General features: G+C 38.8%; 1 protein-coding gene across 1 annotated transcript in view; it reads right to left on the reverse strand.

Annotated features, from left to right (window-relative positions):
- The window catches only part of TMEM38B (transmembrane protein 38B), a 453,229-nt gene extending 428,361 nt beyond the window's left edge, over positions 1-24,868 (reverse strand). The window contains exon 1 of the mRNA XM_044061049.1: positions 24,456-24,868. Coding sequence (XP_043916984.1) covers positions 24,456-24,582 — 127 coding nt within the window. The 5' untranslated portion in view covers positions 24,583-24,868. The remainder of the gene's footprint in view (positions 1-24,455) is intronic.
- Between the last annotated feature and the right edge of the window lie 1,952 nt (positions 24,869-26,820).

Below are 26,820 nucleotides of genomic sequence, written 5' to 3' on the forward strand. Positions count from 1 at the left end.
CAGGATCAGGCAGTCGTCCAAGTAAGGATAGATTTGAATTCCTTGTAGCCTGAAGTAAGCTATCACTGGAGCCAGAACCTTTGTGAATACTCTGGGCAGTAGATAAGCCAAAGGGCAATGCAGAGAACTGATAATGAGAATTTCCAGCTCGAAATCGCAGATACTTCCTGCAACTTAGCCTTATAGGTACATGAAGGTAAGCTTCCTTGAGATCTAAAGTTACCATCCAGTGATCTTTGCCCAGCAGAGGTAAAAGTTGTTGTAACGTCAACATCTTGAACTTGGGAATGTCCAGATAAGTGTTGAGGAGAGATAAATCCAAAATTGGTCTCCGCGTGTTCCCCTTCTTTGGTACTAGAAACAGGCGAGAATAAAATCCTAGGCCCCTTTCTGATACAGGGACTGGCTGAATGGCCCCCATCTGGAGTAACTGAGAAACTTGCTTGTGAGCCTCTTTTCTTTGTGGAGGAGGAACGTCTGGCATGCCTTTGAAAGGGGGCATTGTATGGAAATAAAACCTGTAACCGTGGTGAATGATATCCAACACCCATCTGTCTTGAGTAATTAAATCCCAATTTTCTTTGAAAAGAGACAGTCTTCCTCCCAAAGGAGCTGCCAGACGAGAATCTACTGGCAGCTGAAAAGGCAGGTCATTGGGTCTGTTTACGAAAGGACTGACCCCTGCCCTCACCAGAAGTCTGAGCAGGTGAACTCCCTGATCTAGGCCTAAAAGAACCTTGAGCCCTACCCCTACCACGTCTAGACCTACCCCTAGACTGGGAATCATAAGCAGGATATGTCCACCCCTTAGCAGGCCAATTTCTACTAAACTTCGGTGGCTGCACCTGCAAAAAATCTGTAACAGTTTGCATAGACTTAGCTTTGTCCTCCATTTTCTTTAAAACTGCTTCCACAGGCGATCCAAACAACACATCAGACTGTAAAGGAGCATCCAAAATCCTTGTCTTAACATGCTCAGCTAAATTCTGATCCTTCAACCAGGCATGCCTGCGAAGAACAGAACTAGTAGCAGCCACCCTCGAGGAGGCCTGTACAGCATCAAAACCACATTGCAAAGAATGCTTACCCACTTGTTCAGACACATGAACCAAATCCAGCAACTCTTTACACTCAATACCTTCCGCCAAAGCATCCACCTTAGATTTCAATTGTGAAAGGAGATAATTTTGATATTTTAGCATGTGAAACTGACAATTCAACGCTCTCATGGCTAGAGTGGAAGAAGTATACACTTTCTTTCCCCACCTATCCAAAGCCCTTGCCTCTTTATCAGTGGGAACAGGATTTTTAACCACAGAAGCTTTAACACCTTTAGGCCCCTGAGAAACAGTTTCTGGGTCCGCCCTAGGACTCTTAAACAAATACTTATGAGCTTCGGGCACCCTATAATACCTATCAGGTTTAACAGGAGCAGGAGGCAAAGAGTCAGGGTTCAGGAAGCCTCTGCAAAAACATCTTCCACCACATTCAACACAGGAGGAATAGCTAAGGGCCTATGCTGGGGCAAAACAAGAATTCCCTAAGCCTTTTCCTGGAATCAGAGTAATCCTGGCCTTCCCATTTAAAATGCTCCCTCATGGAATGCAGAGTCTCTGAAAATGAGAAATCCTCAGGAGGAGAAGCTGTAGGAGTGGAATCATCCACATCAGAATCAGAATAAGTAGGATACTCCTGCAAGTCTTCCAGAAGACTCTGAAGCCTCTGAACACTGTTCAAAACTATCAAACTCGGTTCCACCCTAGGCCTCTTATCAGGCGGGGGCATAGAACCTCTAATCATAGTAATCAAATCTTCTGCCATTTTAAGCATATGTTTCTTAGGTACAGAACCCAAAATGCTAGGAGAAGCCCCCACTGAAGCTGAACTAGGCCTACCTCTCAAAGAAGTTTTGGCAACAGAAGGAGAGGCTTTAACTACCTTGGGAAGAGAGGGAAGAACAGTTACCTGAGAAGCCCCCTCAGCCTGGCCTACCTCCTGAGAAGGCACATCCTGTAATAGTAAAGTTTCTGCCTGAGACTCCATGGAAACTCCTGGCAAAACCTCTGGCTCCACTGAGCCTTCTAAAGAACCGACGTCCGGGACTGCCGGTTCATCAACCCTAGGCTTCGCTGATTTGTCCTTGCGCTTCTTGGTGGAAGCGGGCGTCGGAGCATCCGACGGCATTTTATAATTGCAACGCTTCCCAAACACTAACCTGGCACAGTCTAACCTCCTCTTAATAGTGCGTTTGTTAAACCTAGCACAAGAGCGGCAACCAACAACGTCGTGCTCAGGCCCTAAACAAGGTATACACAAGGTATGGTAATCCCTATGAGGTATCTGTTTCCCACAAGAAATACAGTTATTCACTTTTTCTGACATCCGGTTAAATACTGAGGCAAGAAAACCAAAATGTTCCCCAACGGGGTACTTAGCCAACTCTGTTTCGGTCTGAAACTCCGGTTTCGGAAATATTTCAGAACGCCAACCTGCACTCGCAAAACTGGTTCTGCATCGGACCATGCGGCAAAAAAGACTGAGGATATGACGTCGGTCATGCGCATTAGTACCCTGACGTACTGACGTCAGTCTAATGCGCCCTGACCGACGTCAGCCTTATACTCTGGTATTCGGGCCGACTGGATGCGGACTATACCCCAATAGTAAGGACTGCAGCAATGGGAAACGAAGAACATCTTGGATGAGGTAGTAGTAACAGGTTGTAAACTGATAACATTTAGAACTTCGGCATGATCACAAACAGGTTTAGAAATAAAAGATCCAGAACTGGTCTCTTTCTTTGGAACTAAAACATCCTTGAATAAAAATCTTTCTCAAACTATGGAAGGGGGAAATGGTTATATCCCTCCCTATGACAGTGCTGAAACACAGAGGGGAAATAAGAGAGTCTGCTCTGGTGGATGAGGACCTGCCCCTTGAAAATGAGGAATTTCCTCCCACTGCCATCTGTAACCTTGATGAATGATTTTCAGAACCTAATTTGTCTGAAACTATCTGTATTCAAAGGGAGAGTGGAGATTCAGACTTTCTGGAAGGGAAAATGGACCGTCAGGGTAGAACAAAGGGGTAGGGTCCCTTAAACAGTCGTTCTAACTTGCTAGACTGTCCTTGGTTTTGGGGAGCTCCTGAATTCTTTTTATAACCCTCCTCCCCATCATTTTTTCCTAAACATCTACTTAATAGCATTTTATTGACCGTTTACTTTGGTTTTACCAAAGCTGGATGAAGAATCAAGGAATCCCTTAGAACATTTGTAAAAGGGGGGGCTGAGAAATTTCTTGCATCAACCTTCCCCTTTAATAAAACTTTCTGATAACCTCTGCTGCAGAGAAACTAAAAACTAAAGCTCTACCCAAAGAATAATTTAAAGTCTCATTTTTCACATTATCCGAGATGTTTAGAAAATGCAGACAGGCAAGCCTCCTCAAAACAGTATCAGTGACCTTAGCCCTAGAAGAAATATCAACGGAGTCATACACACACTAAACAATTGCAATGGATAAAACTAAAATTTACAGCAGATTTGCCCTCACAAGAAGAAACGGCAGACAAAACATTCCTCACTGTCACAATTAGCCAGAATAAACATATAGGCCTGACAATTTAAAATACAGAAAATCAAAGTTGTAGTAACATACAACATTTTCCCATATACTTAATAATGTTGCAGTCCTTGTCAGGGAAGGATTGGAATTAACCATATGTTCAGCAACAGTAGGATTAACTAAAGCTATAGGTGCTGAGTCAGGTTTGGAAAAAGTGAATAAAAATGTAAACAATTGAGGAACTTTATTTATTTTATCTGCCTTTCCATGGGCAGCAGGTTGACTATCAAGAAAACTGCAGGCAGTGACACAACTATCCTCCAAAGCTGTCAGAACCTGGAAAATGGGTAAAGGTTGTGGAACTTCCTTCTGTATAGTTAATGGTATTTTCTGAGGGAGAAACCTCAATGTTCTCCCACTGAAAAAAATGGCGCATTCTGGAAATAGTCTCAGAGAAACAGAAATCCCCATATGGAGAATAAATAGCTGGACTCTCCTCTGTGCCTGTATCAGAAAACTGAGGAGAAACACTGTGTCTGTCCCGATTCTGAATCTTGAATCTCTTCAGGAGAAGAGGTAAGCCCCTTTCTTTTACTAGAAACTACCTTATAAGAAAGATCAATAGCCTGAATTAAACCAGACCCAGTAAACTACTCCTGTTTAAGGAGATTGGAGGTGTAGCAGATACACTTTTAGTTTTCGGTTTCTTTTTGACAGGAAAAATGGGACCAATAGTGTTATTAATAGCAGCAGCAGTTTCCTCAGGGATGCGCACAACATTCTGACTAAACAGGAAAGCCTTCCCTGTTCCCGACAATATGGGCTCTCCCTTAACCACAGAAAACACCCCAATAGTCACAAAGGATGTAGCTAACCCCACTGTCCATAGTGGCTGTGGTTGCTACACTAGTGGGATCTAGGATAAAAGGTAAATGAGTGTTCTGAGATAAAATCACAACACCCATCCCAAAAAGAGACAATATTATTTTTCTTGTAGATTTGGTAGTGACAAATGGGCTGCAGATTATGGGAATGACATTACCATAAAGTTGGTGATGGAAAAGAAAACTTTCAAGTAGCATCTTTTTACTGAACAAGGGTACAGAGCCCCACTTTAGCAAAAGAAACATGTCTAAAGATCACCTGGAAACAACATTATCCAAAGCAACTGACAAAAAAAAAAAAAAAAAAAAAAAAAAAAAAAAAAAAAACATACTCCAGCCACTTGGTATGCACATCACCTAGAAAATGACCAGTGATTCAAGATCTGGAAAAGAATATAGCAACAGAACAACTCATACCAACAACAGAAAATGTCATCTATCCTAGCAAAGCAGAAGCTAAAGGAAACATGTAAAATTTCAGAAGACAAGTTTTTGTGGTCTTATTCCAATCTAGCTTTGCAACAGCATCTTAAAATGAAATGAAGACATTCAAGCTAAATAACAGGAGATTTCAGACACTCCCGAATTGCAAGATCACTGTAATAAAATTGGTATCAACCCCTCTTTTTCCAATTTTTGCTGCTGGAGTTAGGGTGTCACATCAACAGTAAACATCACCTAGAGCCAATGTTCACAGTCAGTTGGCTAGCCCTGCCACAGTCATTCTTCCACACCACACACACACACACACACACACACACACACACACACACACAAAAAAAAAAAAAAGTTTTTTGCTGATCCTCCTACCACAGATGAAGTAAGATGTACTACCACGCAGGAATCCACAGGATAAATATAACAAATTAAGTCTTTTGAGACAGTAGGCAAGGAATCAGTGTTGAACTTTCAAAACTTCATTCTACACATCTAGAATACTATGGAAATTCTGAACGATTCAAGGAATGGTAACATCACTGCCACGTACAAGTCAGGAAGTCAGTGTGTAGAAACTATTGAGGCACTACTTCGCTCTAACACAGAGAAAACCCGATCCCTATTCTTATGAACCATTCCTTTTATAACACTCAAGATCTTAAATCAGTTCAACCTGTGGAAAACATGGGTTCACCATCAAGCAGATCAAGGAAAAGTGTCAGTAACGACATCAGGTCCTGACAAAAACTCCTGTCAGTCAGCCAGTCATGAATTCTTGTGTAAAGTACTCTTGAGATGTTGTTACCTTACCACATTCATAGAGGTTATATGACATTTTTGGGATCAGATGACTAATGCGATCTCTACAAAGGGTCAAGAAACTGACCCATTCAAAATCCAGATCAGGGTCAATAAAGATGGCATCATCATTCTACCCATACCTTTCATCTACCTACCAATCACCCCAATCCTCACGTGACAAAATCCATGATTACGCTCAAGAAACGGCCAAATTACAACCTGGTTCAGTGCTGCTATAGTGTGAAACTCAACTTTAACAAAGCATATGGGTGCTTAAAGCAGATGGTGCTGATCAGTAAACAGCTACAGCAGGAAGAAACATCTTTGTTTCAACTCTCATTCCTACCTGCTGTCTGCTGAACTACATAGGGCATTTTGAATTAAACAGCTTTTGTTTACATCAACCACTCCCCCCTTGTGAGACCAGGATGGTTTGCGGAAAGATTAGTTCCCCTTTGGAGAAAGTTTGCTATTGCAACTGAGAAGCATCAACTTAGATGCAGTTATTAAAAAATGGACTGGGTAAGTTTTCTGGGGACAGAAAATTTATGACCTGGTAGTAGAAGTTCCGTTTCAGGACCATGTAGTAATCTAATTTGCAACATATGCCTCGAAACGATGTACATAACAGAAACAAGCAAATTATAAACGGATTTTCACAACATTGTGCCACATTACATGGTACTAATATGAAGGAGTGCAGTTCTGTAACAATTTCCCCATGGACTGAAGGTCTTAAAAAGCAAACATTATGCACCAAAGTTGTACATCCTACCTGCTGAGCTACTGAGCTGAATAACTTGCAACTTGAAACGTAGCCGCATTTTAAACTTATGTAGTACTAACAAAAGACACATGGCAAGGTACCAATTGATAGATATAATGTTTGTTAAATGGAAGCCTTATTGTTTTATACTGGAATTTGAAAACTGGTGGTGAATAAGGAAAGGTGTGGAAAATAACAATTAGATTTTTTTGCAATGTCCTTTAGTTTGTATGAAATCCGCAATGCTCTGGATCCTGTTCCCAGCAAGTTTTCTGGTATCAACAGATTCTAAAATGATTTCATCCAACATTTATTCTTAATTTCCCTACAAATAATGTCAAGCTAGTAGGTTAATTATTACTTATGGAACAGCACCTTAACAGAATTCTTGGAAAATCAAAATATGCACAGTTTGTGTCAATAAATAACTACAGAGCAGTATACTGAAAACAGAATCTTTCTAGGATGTGCAAGTCAAACATATTAAATGGATGTTCAATGAAAATCACAACATTCTGGGTATCAAAAACAAATGCATAAACTAATCCTGCTACTCAGTGACCAAAAACTCATGAATGCACCTCATTTTTACTCTGAGAGTAGCATACCACCCATGCTGATAAACCATTCAGATAACATACCTGAAACGTACCTAGCTGAAAATTCATCTCAATAAACACTGGCTTTGCTCCTGCACCAACCCAGATTAACTCTTTTGTTTTTTACCTCCCTATCCTTTCTTCTTCCAACATTCCTACAATATCTGCTCCCTACAGCCTTGATAGCTCTCCCTTTATGACATTTATACAGTCTTATGTAATTATCTTTGACAAAAAAAAAAAAAAAAAAAAATACATTTTTCTTTTTTAAGACATTTGTTTATTATACTTTGTATTTGCTATGACTATTTTATGTATTACGTGGATTAACTTGCCCTGATTTAAAGCCTTAGTATTTGCATTGTCTATCTTTGTCTAATGTGTTTAATCTCTGGAGCTTTTCTCCCCGGGCCTCTACTGAAAATGGACATATATCCAGCTAGACTAGCCCGGTCAACAAATGTAAAATAAAAATAAATAAATAAATAAATAAATAAATAAATACATACATACCACCCTTGCTGATAAACCGTCCGGATAAAACAGTGGCTGTGATTGTCCTGTCTGATAATAACATGACTAAGTGCCACTCCCCTCTACTGTAAAGTGTGCCCTTCCCACCCAGTATAAAACAGCAATGTCACTTTTATGGCCCCTCCATAACCAATGAGGAAAATATGCTGACTAGATAACAGTGGTTACAACTAATGTAATCTCAGCACTCAGGTTCCTTCAACACAAACACATTTTATATATATATATATATATATATATATATATATATATATATATATATCTATATATAAAAAAATCACACACACATACGTGTGTGTCTGTGTGTGTGTGTATATATATATATATATATATATATATATATATATATATATATATATATATGTATATATATGTACACACACACACACGTGTGTGTATATATATGTATACACACACTCACACTCACAGGCATCCAAGATTACAGCTGGTCTCACAGTGCCAAACGAAATACGAGGCAACAACTCAACATGGATCTCTGATGCTCTCAGATACATGCCACAACTCAGGTGCAAAACTTACAGAGGTCAAAATCTCAAGCCTGGACCCCATAAGAAATTACAAAGTGAGAACTGAAGAATCCTTTCCATTTTAAGAGCAAGTACCAACTACTAAATATCTAGTTCTCAGCATCGTTCTGGACACCTCCAGGACAGTGAAGCACTGGACAGTTTAAGGATAGATTTCCTAGGCTTAAGGATAGATTTCCTAGGCTCCCGGAGCACATTTCTTCAAAATGCTATTCGTTAATTTGCTATTCTCCTGAATTCCCAAATATCTCAAATTAGCTCTGCCCTTAGGGCTCAAGAAAACACAAAGCAGCCAACTTCAGTAAATCATAATTCCAAGAGACAGGAGGCTAAATGGTCTCCTTCCCAGATTACACAAGACATTTAATTACAAGAGCAAAAATGACTTGGTGGACCAGCTGGTCTGCCCATTTCCTAAGCCTGTGACTAACAACCAACATCTGATGCCCACCTTCTCATAACAGCAGCCTTGTGCCCATACCATGAGTTCCTGTAATACCTTCTCAAGACTGCTGCATGCTGTCCATTTAAAATGTAATTTTCTTATTCTCACACACATTTTACCAGAGATACATACTAGTCATTTGTACTCCATTGATGCCCATTTCTACCAGTGCTTCTCCCCGCCTTTTTTTTTCTTCACCCCCAAACATGTTAACTTGCTGTCGTGTCCCCTTATAAGGCTACTAATATACACATTATATATTTATGTGCTGCCTTCTCCTTTACTGTCTCTTTCCTACTAGTGTTATTCTTAAAATATTTACATGTACTGCTCAAACATTCCAGGTCACGTTTAATGGACTGATTATTAAAAGGAATAAAGTCTTTCTGACTTTAACAGTGATCTCTCTTCTATGCAACCCAGTATTCTGCCAACCTTTCCTGCTACCATCTGTAATTACTTGCTTGCCTTTACTTAACCTGGTATGACTACGGTATGTCTTACTCTTTTCCTGGTGTGGCTACTACTACACTTACATTTCTCTGGCCTCTTATACTAATGATTTCCAAATGTATTATTCATTTTTACCTTGAAATGAAGGTCTCATGATTTAAGGTCAATCCTTCATTCTTAGGTTCATAGTCCATAGTTCTGTACTAGGCTAACAGAGTTGTGGACCATTACAAGCCTAGCCAATTACCCCATTTGAGAATCAAACTCTGCACCTTGGGGCTGTAAGGCAAACACCTTAACCATTATGCCAACTTCCCATCCAGATTCTTCATCCATTATGTACATTATTGTCAAGGCTATTGGAAGATTTTGTGCTGTTAACTAAGAGATGGTATCCCACTACCAGGCCATCTACAATATCACTTAGAGAATGAAGGGAACTAGCTCTACTGACCACTGTCATACTTAGTCGTACCACTTTACAACAGACAAAGTTTTACCCATGCTACTACTCCAGGACATATTCCCACTCTTCAAGCTTGCTTACCATCCTATCATGTGGTATGCGTCAAAAGCACTTCTAAGCTCCAAGAAGGCCAAGCTCCAAAAAGGCCAAATCCACAGACCATCTGATCTAACATGGAGTTATGTCACAGAAGTCAAAACAGATTTACCTATGTAACACTCAAAACAATCTAAAAAACACTTTTGCTGTGCAAGTAAAATTTCACAGCATCTTGGCAAACACCCTCTAATGGAGTCTTGCTCAGCTACTATAACAGTAAAAAGAGCACTTTTTTTTTTTAAATCAGATTTGTCTAGCATCACTTTTCCATTGTGAATCCATGCCCTGACTCTCGAGTGCCTCTGCACTGTAGATGTGCCAATATTCTTTTCATCAGCAATTACTTTATGACTTTTCCTATATCACACCTGTCCAGTCACAGATACACAAGCTGTATTACCACAGACCCATTTCAGTCATGAACTAGTTACAGAAATGCAAAAAAGCAGAATTCTAGCAGTGATAGTAATTCAATTATATATTTTGTCAACAAATAAAAAGATATGCATAAAAGTAAAGTATACAACAGAATAAGATTTAATAGGTTCATAAGACAATACTAGGCTACTGATTTGTTCACTATAGAAATCTTAACTTGTCACCATGGCAAGCGGAGTAGAACAGCCAAACTGAATTCTCACTCAAGTTGGCGAACATTTTTGGTGGTTTACTATCAAAATAAGGAATGGACTTAGGCAAATACATGTTGGTCGAATGCTTGTTTTCAAAATGTCATAATGTTGAACTGGAAGTAATCAAATTTATATTAGCAAATGTGTAGTACAGTGCAGATCAGGAAATTTATACTTTTCCTCACTGCAGTGTGATCTCAGAGTTGGTATATATAATATGCAGGAAGTGTGGGAGTCTCCAGAAGTTTGGAGGATCAAATGTCGATCATGTTTCTCATGTTCGACAGTTGTTTTAAATGAACTTCAGAAAAATCGAAATTATTCGATCTTTTAAATAAAAAAAAAAAACAGTGAAATTCCTTATTTTGATAGTAAACCTTTTTGGCTGTTCCTTTTTGGATAACTTGTTAAAAAAATATCGCTTTCCCCAATATTTTTTTTAAGTGAGGCTAAACAGTAAACTTAGTTCAACCACGTCAGCTTAGGCAAAGAGTGTGGTGCATTCATAGACTTAGCACCCGATATGCAGTGACATGTCCATTACAGTCTATGGATGCACCTTAAAATCATTACTCAATTGATGTCACAAGAGAATACGATAAATTTATTTTGGGCCATAGTTTAACAGTTTATGAAGTTTTTTTTATTTTTAATTAAAAGGACACAAATATATAAGGAATACAAGTGCATTACAGCATTTAACTCATTAAATGTTGTGCTGTACGTCTAAAATAAATCAATGTAAGAAACAACTAAGCACAGACTATTAGAACAAATGGTGTTATTCCGTTGAAAACTGCTATTAGTTGAATAAGTGAAATAGTGAAAAAGGTGGAATTAGTAACATAGAAAGTTGTAACAAACCAAGAAAGAAGCTGAAGAAACTAATTATTACACAGTAAAAATTACAACGCAACAACCTGGTAAACCTATGCAAAAAGTCTTAGTATTGCTTGGAATAATTGATTAGATCATGCTGCTTTAAGGGGAGAAAACAGATGACAAATTAAAGTATTGGGGGAAACACACACGCACACAAAATGACAGTGGGGAAAATATGTCATGAACTCCATGCATTTACATTCAGACTGCTGTTGTAAGTATGTGTTCAGTTATTGGGTGGAACAGAGTGGGGGAGGAACATATAAAATTATTCTTTCTAAAAGGCTCATCTCTCTACAGCCTTAAACAGGCAACCATTTTCATACTGTAGTTGTTAAGCCACACAAATTAAAAGGAAATTATAATATGATATCTGAAATCTTAATTTCACTGGTCATTCCTGACTGCATCAGTCTCTGTTAATGGATAAATTAAACCTCTCATCTACTAGTCTTCACGAACAGAATCTTCCTCCCATGAATAATTAAAACATTGGTTCACAGCTTCCCCCTCACTCCCCTGATTCTTACCATGCCTTTATCATTCTGTGCACCTTTACTTTCTTAACATTGAGGGAACCCTTTAATGAAAGACCGGTGTCAGTCCCCTTATCCTGGGCACTTCTACTGAACGAAAGTGGTAAATAATCTTCTGTTCCTGTAACAATACTGATTAAGTACTCACTTGGCAGCCCTGTTTTCTCATCTTTCTGTTATGCCAACATCTATCCTATTTTTATTAAAGCTCATTATCCCTTCCCTATCTTAATTTGTGGTCTGCAAATGGTTTTAATCACTTTTCTTGAGTGAATCACAAATTTTGTCCTCATTCTGCAGTCTCCACTTTTCCGAATGCCACTTGCGTCTCCTTCTATTTTAACAGGTATTGTTCTCTATCATCCTCTTTCTTATTTCTTTCTGTATTTATATGTATTTCCTAAATATCATAAGTTTTTCATACTAGCTGGTGTCACACTGTTTAAGGAACTGCAACGCATGTGCCTTTTTTTTTTGATAAGGTGTAAATTTGTTTCAAACAGCAGGCTGCTTCTGCGATAGCAATTCTGAAATGGCCCTACTGCACCCCTGACACCATTTACCTTTATGTATTTCTCCTGTCAGCAGCACATCTAGGATTGAGATTCTTTCCTAAAATATCAGTTTCACTCCAGAAACCCAGAAGTGTAGAAACCTGATTTCTGACTGAATACCCATTTTTTTAAAGTAGTTTACGACCTGCACTTGATCACAAACTGGCAAAAAATTCATGCCCAGGATGAAAAGATCCAATACACCACACAGCAGTGAGTACTATCAGAGAAACAAAATATAATAATAAATAATATGCATTACAATTAAAGCATGTGCTTGTGCAAGTGCATCTACACACTGAACAATATGGACAGATTTCAGCCCAGGAGCATTAACTGGCTTAATGACCTGCTCAGGGTGGCAAAATAAGCAAATGGGGGCTGTGGGAATCAAATCCAGGAGTGATACCTGGTACAGATACATCAATCATAGTCCTAAACCTCTAAGCCCAACTGCCAGACTTTGCAAAAGAAAAGAAAATACATATTTGTTTGTTTGTATCTTTCAGCTTTTCCAGGTTAGGGGTTGCCACAGCGGAACTCCTGTCCACTAATGATTGGCAGTAGAGTTTTACGTGCTGGCTTGCCGGGCCTAACGCACAACCTTCAATGAAGGAACGCCCGTTCACGCATGTCGCCACACAGAAGACGCTCTAACTGAGAATCGAATGAGCAACGTCTAACTGTCAGGCGACAACACTACCGCAGCACCATATAACTAACTATATTGCAAAAAAAGAATCTCCCCTACCATGCACCACAGAAGTGACTACACACAGATATGTACATTATGCACACTGCTGTCACAATAAACTGTAATGCCAGTAACAAGGGATAGGGGAAGACCTGAAAACAAGATGGTAAGACTGTAGAGGCTGTGACAAAAGAATAAGGATGTAGGTGGATATAGAAAAGTAGGTGCTAAATGGACAATAGCCTGGGAGACTCAAGCAAACAGTTTGTGTAGAAAGGATAACAGGAAGGAAGTAGGTACAGTAAATGGTGATGTACTAGGAGGGAAGGAGGGGATGAGAGATAGGCACAGGACAGCAAAAAAGTCCATAAATAAAAGGGGTCTACAGGTAGTAAGGCAGGAACTGAAACACGGAATAAAAAAATACAGTTAATGACAGTATAGGTAGGATGCAGAGCTGTTGAAAATGGTAGAATATAGTCAGAGCAGAAGAAAGCAGGGACTCGAGAGGTTTTGTCGATAAGAGACATGGAAAGGGAGGAATACATGGATCAGATTTAATAGAGAGAGAGAGCTTATCAGTAGATCTTAAGAGTTGTTTTAGTAATTCTTATTCCTACAAACTTGTCAAAAAGTTGGACAAAGACTTTTGTGGAGTACTTTATTTAAAATATACAACCTGAATTGTTGCATGCCGGATATAAGGGAAATGCAGTGCATTTTCAAGATATACAATGTTGGGTTTGCTGGGACTTGTCAATTTCACGTCTTGAGTATCATGTAAACAGTGGCCCCTAGTTTGCTGAAAGATGTAAATGCAGTGTTTGTTAGTATTATGCATCTATGTAGTGCGTGTTTGAAACACCATCATTAACTCAGTGAGTCAGTATGGTTTTGTTTTGTACAGCACAGCAAAACGTTTGTTGGCTTTAGCCAAATACTATACAACTTACTCATTCCCTCCAGTACAGCTCTTTTGAGTGTGTACCTGTAACGCCCAGTGGGTGGCTTGAGCCTTTAAAAAATTAAGTTATCACCTTACAGTTCTAACAAATACTCATTGACAGAGGTCAAATTTCAATACAATTGTGTTTGCCATCATGTATGCTTCAAGATAAAATAGCTGGAAAAATAGTCTAGAGTTGATTTTAGAAGCTCTAGTAATGCTGCCAAGGAAAAGCAAACTCATCCGAGTACCAATTTTCATTAATGGACATTTTCTAAACAACATTGCGATACATTAGTCTTGAAAGATTTGCTGATGTAGCCGTTTTAGTTTAAACTCAGCATTCCAGATACAGCCCATAATCTATGGCTGAGATTTCTAATTACTTGCCAAGACCTTTTACTAATACTGCAGCTCGCCAGAAACAGTTACCCAATTACATGATTTTGTTCCAGTTGTATATGCCAGATTTAGCTTTCCTTCCCCTCTTCAAATGACTTGCTTCAAAGACGGACTATATGATATGTCACATGCTGCGGCAAATACCAAAATGAATCAATACAATATTTAGGTTGTAAAACCTGCAGAATCAGGTACATACAGAATACATTGAGAGTAGTACTTAAAACCATGCTTTGTTTTTATGTATGTAGCATTACTGTGTCAGATTAAAAAGTAGAAAAAAAAAAACTGTGGAAAGAACAACTGGTCATCTGGAGCGAGAGGCTTCATTTTGTACAAACGAAATAATAGTAAACACAGAGAAGCAATACACATGCAAAAAATAACTAGTTGACTACTTTCAAATTAATTAAATTCCAGCAGCAGGGAATGCAGGGCGTTAACCTTCTGTGGTGTTTACTTTATAAGACACTAGTTATTAACCTATGCAAAATGTCAAACTTTCACATGCCTGTCCTCCTAACAAACACTCATCCCTAGGGCAACATTTCTTTTACATAGCTGTACACATCCTGCAGGAGACAGCACCCCCTACAGATTACTCATCAATTCTGCACTCTCTCTCACAAGGTACTACTAATGGTAACTATCACCCAATACAGATTACTCATCAATTCTGCACTCTCTCTCACAAGGTACTACTAATGGTAACTATCACCCAATACAGATTACTCATCAATTCTGCACTCTCTCTCACAAGGTACTACTAATGGTAACTATCACCCAATACTTAATCCAGCAATGGGCTACAAAGAAACACAATGTTGTGACTCAGCCACCTTCACCCTAGCAAACAAATAATGTCAATCTCAAGGAAAATCAAACTCAACCAATCTCTCAGACATACAATCATACGCAAATGCAAAGGAATCATCACGGCCTTACTCAGCTCATGCAGTTTAAAGTACTGTCTGCAGGCTTGGATTTTTGCTCACAAATTGCATTCAGTGAGAATTAAGAAGTCCTTACTCAAATCTGTTGAAAGTATTTCCCCTTCTACCTCATTATTGGATAATGATTACCAAACCCAGTATCAAAGACCCAGTGCCGAGAGGAATACTTTGTTCAATGGTTCTTACCCTTCAACAATCACCAATACAAATCTAAAAATGGGTTTATTTACGAATGTATGACCGAATTTAAATTCTCTTCCGAGCTGATCTACACTACTGCTTAAATTTAACTGCCTCATCATGGCAAAATGTAATATTCACTGGGACATTAAACCCAAGTTACAGCATGTTAGAGTGATCATTAAACTCAAACTACCAATATTCATCATCACCATCATCCAAGCATTTCATCTGACTGGTTTCTCAGAAAAGGTTCTCACTCTAGTAAGTGAAGCAGCCTGTTCTATTTATGACTGTGCTGTGTCTAAAGTGCTCTTAGCAAAACATACTGACTGGCAGACTCCACTTTCCAAACTAGACCATCGTGCTAAAGCAAACTCATTGATCTATTATACATACTTACACATAACAATAGGAGTGCTGCTCAGAGCAGAACACCGTTCTTAAGTATTTGCTCAACATCCTGCTACTTCTGAAATCATTTACTACCCAAATAGCACTTGTGGCTAAATAATAAATTCATAATGGCTTTTACCTCATGTAAAAGAGGATGACATCCTTTTAAGAATTCAGTGGGACTGGGCTTTCTAATGAATTTGCAGAAACCTGTGCATAAAAAATGACCACCACTGCAAAGTCAAACTACCTGAAGCAGAGTCAGGCTACACTGCAATGTAAACCTAGATCCTTCTAGCAGAAGATAAGCAACCGTTCATGTAAAAAATGTATCAGATGCCAAGTTTAATACGGATGATAAAATGCACAATGAATCTTAGAAAGCAGCTAAAGTGATTGCAAAGAATTTCACCAGCAAAGCATTTGTAAGCAGACTTTGCCCTACGGAATCAGTTTCCTATAGAGCAAATTCAAACTATTCCCTATTTAGCATATCACATGTTCATGTTTTATCCTGTTATAATTTACTAAACAACTAGTTCAGATCTTTGCTAAACCACTATTACCCAAAAGTTGGAGGACTATATCTTAAATTCCTCATAGCATGTTGTACCATTGCTTTATTTCTTGCAGCTCCCCAGCATATTTCCAAATATATGGGATTCCCCAGCTGTCATTAAACTAACAAACACAGGGCCAAGAGAAAAACTGGACTTGTATAGTCTAGTTTCACACTTCTCCCACCTATACAAACAACTCAAAAGTGCAAGCACAGCACAAATGAAAGATTATGGATTATCATGACACATTTACAGTCAAGCATCACAGCTTCAGGAAGAGATAAAGCATTCCCCATTGTATTTCTGTCCCTTGCAAACATCTCATTAACTAAAGCACTTGAAAATAGTCATATTACTAGTGCAGTGTTTGCCAACTTCTCAGAAGGTACAACAGTTAACAAATACAGTGGATATAAAAAGTTTACACGGCCCTGTTAAAATGCCAGGTTTTTGTGATAAAAAATGAGACCACAATAAATCATTTCAAAACTTTTCCCACCTTTAATGTGACCTATAAACTGTAAAATTCAATTGAAAAACAAAACAAATCTGTTATGGGAAAAAAAATAAAAATGTACAATAAGCTGGTTGCATAAATGTGCACACCCTTAAACTAATACTTTGTTGAAGCACCTTTTGACTTAACTACAGCATTCAGTCTTGGGTACACACCTGTCATCAATTAAAGAAACTGATTAACACCAAATAAAGTTCAGCTGTTGTAGAAGAATTTTCCTGACATTTACTCAGTTGCCAGCTACAGCAAAAGTCATGGATTGCAGAGAGCTTACAAAGCATCCAAGGGATCTCATTGATGAAAGGTATCAGTCAGGAGGAGGGTGCAAAAATAATTTCCACAGCATTGGATATACCATGGAACACAGTGAAGACAGTCATCAAAAAGTGGAGAAAATATGGGATTACAGTGATGTTGCAAAGAACTGGATGTCCTTCTAAAATTGATGAAAAAAGACAAGACAAAAAATGGTCAGGGAGGCTTCCAAGAGACCTACAGCAACACTGAAAGAGCTGCCAGAATTTCTGGCAAGTACTGGTTGTGTACTACATGTGACAATCTCCAATACTCTCCATATGTCTGGGCTATGGGGTAGGGTTGCAAGACGGAAGAAGCCTTTTCTTACACAGAAAAACATCCAGGCCCGGCTAAAATTTACAAAACAATACATCAAGTCTCCCAAAAGCATATGGGAAAATGTGTTATGGTCTGATGAGACCAAGGTTGAACTTTTTTGGCCACAATTCCAAAAGGTACATTTGCCACAAAAACAATACTTTGCATCACCAAGAAAACATCATCCCCATGGTGAAGCATGATGGTGGCAATATCATGCTTTGGGGTTGCTTTTCTTCAGCTGGAACTGAGGCTTTAGTCAAGGTAGAGGGAATTATGAACAGTTCCAAATACCGGTCATTTTGGCCCAAAACCTTCAGGCATCTGCTAGAAAGCTGAAGATGAAGAGGAATTTCATCATTCAACACAACAATGACCCCAAGCATACATCCAAATCAGCAAAAGAATGGCTTCACCAGAACAAAACTAAAGTTTTGGAATGGCCCAACCAGAGCCCAAACCTAAATCCAATAGAAAATCTGTGGGTTGACCTGAAGAAGTCTGTGCATATGTGATGCCCTTGCAATCTGACAGATTTAGAGCGCTTTTCCAAGGAAGAGTGGGCAAATATTCCCAAGTCAAGATGTGCCATGCTGACAGACTCCTACCCAAGAAGACTGAATGTTGTAATTAAATCAAAAGGTGCTTCAAAGTATTAGTTTAAGGGTATGCACACTTATGCAACCAGCTTATTGTACATTTTTTAATTTTTACATTTTTTCCCCCTAATAGATTTGTTTGTTTTTCAATTGAATTCTACAGGTTATAGGTCACATTAAAGGTGGGAAAAGTTTTAAAATGATTTATTGTGGTGTCATTTTTCTGTATCACAAAAACCTGGCATTTTAACAGGGGTGTGTAAACTTTTTATACACAGTGTATATCAAGGGCTCACAAACATTCTAATGCAATTGCCTGTGACTTGTTTTAGGAACAAAACTTTTAGTTAGAGGTTGCTGCAACCTAATTAAAGTCAGGCCCAATCAGCAATGGGGTTCCAATTTTTTTTTTGCCCAGTACTATTCAATATTTTTATAAGCACCATTGCAATATATTCCCACCATGCCTATCTATGCTGTTCTACACAGAAGATATGGCCCTCTGCCATAAATGTAAATCTGATAGCTCACTTTTTGCTACACTCACAGATGACCCCATAAAACACTGCAAGATGAATTTCCACCCATGAACTCATAGTTCACTACCAAGAAAAAAATTATTTTTCAGGTCTTCTCGAATATGTACAGTCACTCATTTCAGTTTTACTGCAGACAATATTAGATCTCTACAATAGGCTCAAAATGTACATTTACAGACTCACAGCCACCTCACAAGAGGGGAAACGACACTGCATCGTCCTGGCAAAAGCAAAGTCTCCCCAATGCAAACTGACTCTCTACTGTATGCAAATTCAAACTATTACTACCCTTAACAAGAAGTAAAGTCAGCCCATTTAAAAAACTGAAACAGAGTTCCTTGAAGAAGGAGGAACAAAGTACAATCTAGATTTCACTGTTCATCCACTGCCTGTTATCTAACACAGGACACCCCACTGTTAACTCCAAATATTAACTTTCATTGTGGTTGAGGTTCTCTGGTTCGATTCTCAGCTGAAGTGTCTTCTGTGTGGAGTCTGCATGTCCTCCCTGCAGTCGACTAAACTTTAAAGACATGTAGGTAGGATAATGAGTGTGAGTGTGCCTTCTGTGAAGGTTGGGCAGCAGGCTGGCAACTCGACACTGTAAAAATCCACTGCCAATCAACACCGGACCGGTGATCCACTGTGGCGACCCCTAACCGGGAAAAGCCGAAAGTCTTAGTACAGTGGTTGCTTGAACTCAATGGAATTATCTTCTACTAGACATTAAGAGCTGTTGTACCTTTCCTACCCTTTAGGAACAAACCACAAAAAAATTCTCCATAACAATGGCTATCACCAGAGTTATTCTGCAACTGCCTAGACCATTCCCAGACACTATTTAACAAACAGGCATGTTCATGCTACAAGTATGGATTGCACATCTAGTGAACGTTTCTATACTTCTGTGTAATGCATTTTACTGTTCACCAAGGCATTTACATGGATCTGAATTGTTCTGTACTTTTTCACTTCACTTAAAAATGATTTACTCTTTGTTGACCAGGTTAGTCCCTCTTGACCAGTGTCCTCTTCAGGGGAGACCCAAGAAGGAGTGGGCCAGGGCATGAGGAAGTCCTACTCTCTTTTTGGAATAGTGCCATTGGATCTTTTAGATCCAACTGAGCTGCCAGCAACTCAGTTAGATGGGATGTCAGTTTAATGACAGCACACTCAGGAGAACAGCACTCCCCAATGCACTGTAGTATCAGTATTGTTAAATTAATCCAAGTACTGTTGTGGGAATACAACCCACAGGGTCTGCTCTTCCATCACCACTGGTGAGATCACTGCCTGTTGTGCCACTGACCGAGTCACTGTAACAAAGTCAAGACTGAAGAGAGCCACTTGGTCCACTCTTTCTACATCCTAAATAAAAGAATAAGTCAGTAAATAAATAAACAAAATGTGTGACTGTATACCTAATATACACTAAGATAATTTACAAAACTGAATGCGTTGCAATTTATGTTGCCACTGCACAAAGTAGATCATGTTCTAACATGTGAAAGGTACAGCTATCTGATAAATAAAGGTCAAATAAACCAATACATAAATGGGGAATATGGGGATACCATGAGCATGATGTTATTGTAATATACACTGCAGTCTATTACATTGGCAGTGTTTTCAATGAAACAACTTTTATCATTTTTATGTAAATATATTGTTCAGAAACATTACTTAAAATGCTACATAATGTTGCTACTTTGAAATGCCATCCTCCCAAATTAGACAAGAATGACACTTTAGCTTTTGAAAGTGTGTGACACCCAAGACCTGGCATTTCTCAGTTTTCCAACTCTAGTCCTTTGCCTGCACTATGGGCATGGTGAACATCACAGGTATTTCATCCAAAGATGGAAGAAATGAGCTTGTGTCCTTTAGTAATTATGTATGCACATTTTCTTGACTGAAATGTGTATATAAAGTTGTTTTTTGTACTTTTTATTCATTCTGAAGAAATCTAATTTCAGACAGAACTGCTCACTGGATGTTTTTGGATAATTAATGGCTGGAAGCTCCGTTTGGTTGTTGTTTTTTTGTTTATAGTTTTATCATACAGCTTACACATCCATTTGTTTTGAGCTCGGTGTAATAGATCGGAGTTATTATGAGAAAGTAATTATGTATGGAAATGTTCTGGATTGAAATGCATATAAAGTTGTTTTTTCTTCTTTTCATTCAGTCTGAAGAAGTCTAAATGTAGACAAAAGTGCTCACTGGATGTTTTTGGATCATTAAAGGCTGGAAGCTCTGTTTGGTTGTTGTTCGTTTTTGTTTATAGTTTTATTATACAACTTATACATCCATTTGTTTTGAGCTTGGCACAATATATCAAAGTTATTATGAGCATACACCTAGGTTTCTTATTTTAAACTACGTATCTGATTTTAGGAATAGATTAGAAGCTGAGGAAGAGTTAGACTGGAGGGAATACTGCTGGATAGTTAGATTAGATGCTAGCAGCCCTCCAGGGCTTAATGATAAAAAGGAAATTTTAATTTTTTTTTAAAAAGAGAAAATGGATTCATTAGCTGCAGGCTTTATTAAATTGATTGTGTTGAACTGATTATAGTAATTATGTATGCAAATTTTCTTGATTGAAATGCGTATATAAAGTTGTTGTTTGTTCTTTTCATTCAGTCTGAAGAAGTCTAACTGCAGGCAAAAGCGCTTACTGGAGGTTTTTGGATCATTAAATGCTGGAAGCTCTGTTTGGCTGCTGTTTTTTGTCTTTTGATCATTTATGTACTAAATCACTTCATAATATGTGTGACTAAAATCATAAAAGAATTTGAAAAAAATGCAAAAATAATGACACCTGCAGTTAATAACAGTTACTAGAGAAATAAATTCCTTAGCATCTGTTATGACACCTGCAGTTAATAACAGTTACTAGAGAAATAAATTCCTTAGCATCTGGTTACATAAAGTCTTACGTTTATATAGTTCCCATTTTTGATCATTTTCTCCTTAGCTTAAAAAAAAATAAGTTGATGTCTACAAGATCTTAAAAATATACAACGGTTTTAACCAAAGTGATGAACTGGTACTTAATTGTTTTTCTTAACAGGAAATATCACAACATTCTCAGCTCTTTGGATTCATGATGTAATATACACACTAAATAAAATGTAGCATAAGGGAGTTGTCTTGTGCTGCATATCGGAAACATAACTTCGTAACTCACAACTCATGCTCAACCCCATAAAAAACAAACTACTACTTTTTTCCCCAAATATCTCTTTCACGAAAAAAAAAATTTAAAGTCCTCTTTCTTGATAATACAACCACTGTAGTCAGTTCTCATGGCAAACTATTAGGGTTGATAGTTAGATGATAATCTAACATTTGACCTGCATATACAAAACTGCATAAGAAAAACTCATCAAATACTAGGGATCCTTTACAAAGCCAAAAACGTTCTCACCGACGCAACTAAAACTACACTTGTCATACTTATATTCTCCCCACTCTTCTTTATGGTACTCCCATCCTTACGATAACCTCCAGGCTTCACAAAAATTAAAATCTTAACAAGGCTATAAAATAGCTGCTAAATTTGCAGCATATACATAGCCCTTTGAGAACCCATCACTGTATAGCATTGAAAAGGCTGAATTGGTTAGAGCTGTCACATCAACTAATGTATATATACAACTTCTTACCACTTACAAAAATTATCCAGAATTCATCTGCCTGTCCAACACTAAAAAACATTCTACACAACTATGTTCCCAGTCGGTCACTGCAAACCAGTAACCAAAAACTCTTGTCAGTCTACAGACCTAGCAAATCTGCTGGGCATTGTCTGTCCTCGTACAAGCTTGCTAAGGCCTGGACCTCCTTACCAGTATCCGTCAGGTATATACCCTCCCTCCCATCTTTTAAAACCACTCTGAAAGCCTTCCTAGCTAAAAATCCGTCTCTGTTCTTGCTCAAAACCAGGATAAAACTGTATCCCTAAATACAAGTACCTTTCCATTCCTTATACCTCCTTTCTCACTTACTTGCTTGCTTACTGCTATCTAATTGTCTTCCTTGACTTTCTCTCTAAATGCTCCATAAGCCTGTTTTTTTCCCTCACTTCATATTGCAATCTCCGTTTGTATTAGACTAACTTAACTTTAATTTCGCTACAAACTGCTTAAAATTTCTCTAAATATTAAATGACTGTCATATAACTTATACTGATTCTTAACCAATGTTTTTATACTATATCTAGTTTGTTCTAATTATTTAAACTACAGACGTTTCTGTTTTATTTTTGAAGATTTTAAGAAAAATAATTATACAATGTTTTACATTAATTTGGGCTTTTCTCCCCGGACCTCCACTGAAAATGGGCTTCAACCCAGTCAGACTTCCCGGTAATCAAATGTCAATAAATAAATCAATAATAAACAAATGATCTACATCCACAAGGAAAATTTACATTTACAAAACCAGCATTATCAAGGTCATCTTTCCTGCCCTTCTTTCACAAACAAAAAATAAAAGTAAATGCAACCTTGTTATTTAAAACTGCCACACCAGATGTTTTTCACTGCCAAGCGTACAATCAGGCAGATGAATGTAATTGCCCACTCATGTATCTACAGAGAAGGGTTGGGAGGTTGGCCTAATGGTTAAAGTGTTTGCCTTACAAACACAAGGTACGAGGTTTGAATCTCACAGGGGATAATTGGCTAGGCTTAAAATGGTTGTTAACCTAGTATGATTCTATGAATTATCCTCTATGAGTACACTTACTTACTAATCATTTATACTAGAACAGGCAAGCCACATTCAGCAGAATATGCTTCACAGCAAGTTCAGTCTTTTGCAAAAGCAGGCTATCTATCACATGAGAAGCGAACTTTTCAAAATTGTCAGCCTGGCACTACTAAAAACCACAGCAAGGTAATCTTCCAAATAAAGAGTAACACAGATATGACTGCTAAACACTTCTTTGCGACATATTTCTCAACTACAACTTCTTTGCTCAGGAATTAGGGGCAACGCCAAAATGAAGAGAAACAATGACGCAAAAAGGACTAACAATTTTTTTAATTAATGTAATTCACTTAACAACGGGCTTGGTATCAACACAAATTTTCTGAAGAATAAAAAGTATTAAACGCTAATATTTGGCATTATTTATCGACTATAATAATCCGTGATTTACTAGAAAATTAAAATAGGTTATGAGGAACGGGGCAAAAACTGAGAGGCAAAGCAAAATCAAGCAGTCAGCTATGTTCTTCAAGCATGTGTAAGAATGCATTTTTAGTGCTTTCCAAATGAATGTAACATTTGGCGTTAGTTTGCAAGGGAAGAAACGTTTGCATTTTGTTCAAACAAAAAACTAAAAACATACTGTCAGCCTGTCAGGTATTAGTTTGATACTTTTACAGATACATTAGTCACCTGCAGAACACGTTTTTAATTAGAAGAGTACGTACTCTCCGGTATCAAAATCGTAATGTAGGGATTGGATTAGAAAAATATAACTCGCCAACCTAACTAAACTAGCAAAAGTCTGATGTTAACTGTTTACAGTTCAATTCTACAGTAAACATCAAGAATGCATGTAATCTTGTTTGCACAGCATAGATAATCCAGAAGAGACAACCAGCAATGCGCATGTGTATGGGTGTGTGTGTATGTCCTTATCTTTACTGTCTTCTGTTTATATCCGCACAACTCCCTGCGAAATAAAACCTGTGGAACCTAATATAGCTAAACATTGTTGGATGCCGATTATTCCTATTAAATAAATTTCTCCTTCGCTCAGCCACTGATAACGTGAATAAACCACACTGCTTCCAAACTGGTTTCTCTTTTTTTCTACTTAACACTAACTCACCTGGCTGTTCCCGTAGTGCCATAACTGAAATGATGTAATGTGCCATGTCGAAAAGGGGAAACATTGACAGATTAGAAAAACCTACTGCCACTTTATCCATTCCCAGTGCCGATAGCAGTGCGTCCATCCTGGCAGTTTTGACAAAGCAAGAGCAGCCGAGTACAAAATGTCCCAATCAACAGATTGCGACCCGGAGCACCAAAAGCAAATAATTCTCCTTTCCCTTCAAGTTGCTGATGTTGGTACAGAGAATCTCTGAGTGTCAAGTGATGCTGCTGCAAGACAAAACCAACTGCTATGTCCTTGAAGGATGGTTGATAGACGTTTAACAGCTGCACGTCACTGAGCTTCGAGCCAGCTGGCCTTCCATAACAGTTTACAGCGGAGGGCCGTCCCATTCGCTAATCTCAATAATCCGAAACCGAAAACTATTTTGGCCCTTTTCGGTGCCTGTAGGCGATACTATCTGAGTGTAGTTTGAATCTAAAACAGTGTAATGTTTGAATGTAGTAATGTGGTTAATTTGTATCATCTTGTTTGTTTGTATTTAAATTTCTGACGATTTCTTAGCTGTATTTACTTTCCCTAAATTTTTAATCTTGTACACCAATAAAACATTTGTAAAACTCATGCTCAACTGCTTCTTAACACTGTCAGTGAAGGTCTGAAGTGCATCTTTTCTGTGGTTACATAAATTATATTTATTTAGACTATAAAATACTGGTATTATTGATTTGCTTAGTACATTTTGGTCCTTAGTTATAAAACTGGTATAATGTGCACTTTGTGAAGTAACTACCAGTCAACACCATGATGCATGTCATTATAGTTCAGTGTCTGGATGTTCTTCGTCTCCCATTGCTGCAGTCCTTACATATGGGTACTCCACTTGTCCACAATCGGCCCGAATACCAAAGGGCTGGAACCGGCGTCGGTCATCGGCGCCCGAGACTGACGTCAGTACGTGCCAGTACAAATGCGCATGACCGACGCCATAACCACAGTCTTTCTTGCCGCATGGTCCTAAGCAGAAGCAGCATTTGCAAGTGCCGTTCGGCGTTCTGGAATTGTCGGTTTTCGAGTTTCAGACTGGAGACCAAGATGGGCTAAGTACCCCGTTGGGGACACTTTTGTCTTTTTCTTGCCTCAGTATTGCCGGATGTCAGAAAAAGTTAATAACTGTATTTCTTGTGGGAAACAGATTCCTCATAGGGATTACCATTCACTCTGCATTCCTTGTTTAGGGCCTGAGCACGACGTTGTTGGGTGTCGCTTTTGTGCTACTTTTAACAAGCGTGCTATTAAACGTCGGTTGGACTGTGCTAGGCTGGTGTTTGGTAAACGTTGTAATTACAACATGCCGTCAGATTCTCCGACGACTGGTTCTTCTAAGAAACGCAAAGAAAAGTCTTTGCGGTCCAAACTGGATGAGTCGTCCACTCCGGACGCCGGTTCTGTAGTACCACTGGCTACTTCAGCGGCTCCTTCTGAAAGTTTACCTGAGTCTCAAGGGGAGCCTTTGTTACTGCAGGAAGTGGCTTCTCCTGTGTTAGGCCAGGCTGAGGGTGCTTCTCTGATGTCAGTGGTTCCCTCCCCTCATAGGGTAGTTGGGCCTCCTCCTTCTCAAAGCAAAGCCCATTCTAGGTCTAAGTCTGCCCCTGCTGGTGCTAGTCCCCAGGGTCCAGCTCCTCGGAAGCACATGTTAAAGATGGCTGAAGATTTGATTACTTTAATTAGGGGTTCTATGCCCCCCCCTGTGAAGAGGCCCAGGGTAGAGACAGAGTTGGAGGGTTTGGTTCAGTCTTCCAATGAGTCAGATTCCTCTGTAGAAGAACTTCAGGATTTCCCTCCCTATTCTGATTCGGAGGCTGAGGACACTACTCCTCTCGTCCCCTCCAGAAGATTTTTCTTTCTCTGAGACTTTGCATTCCATGAGGGAACATTTCAAATGGGAGGGCCAGGATTATTCTGATTCTCGTAAAAGACTAAGAGAATTCTTGTTTTTGCCTCAGCATAGGCCCTTGGCTATTCCCCCTGTACTGGATGTTGTTCAGGATGTATTTTCTGAGGCTGCCCTTAACCCAGATTCTCTGCCTCCTGCCCGGTTAAACCAGATAGATACTACAGGGTTCGAAGCTCACAAGTACTTATATAAGAGTCCTAGGGCTGATCCAGAAACTATTACTCAAGGCCCCAAAGGTGTTAGGGCTTCTGTGGTTAAGAATCCAGTTCCTCTGGACAAGGATGCTAGGGCCCTGGATAGGTGGGGTAAAAAACTGTATACCTCTTCTACTTTGGCTATGAGAGCTTTAAATTGTCAGTTTCATATGCTCCGGTATCAAAATTATTTGCTGGGCCAATTGAA

The sequence above is a fragment of the Protopterus annectens genome, chromosome 2.part0, assembly GCF_019279795.1.
Source record: "Protopterus annectens isolate FY-2018-M chromosome 2.part0, PAN1.0, whole genome shotgun sequence".
Taxonomy (NCBI): domain Eukaryota; kingdom Metazoa; phylum Chordata; order Ceratodontiformes; family Protopteridae; genus Protopterus; species Protopterus annectens.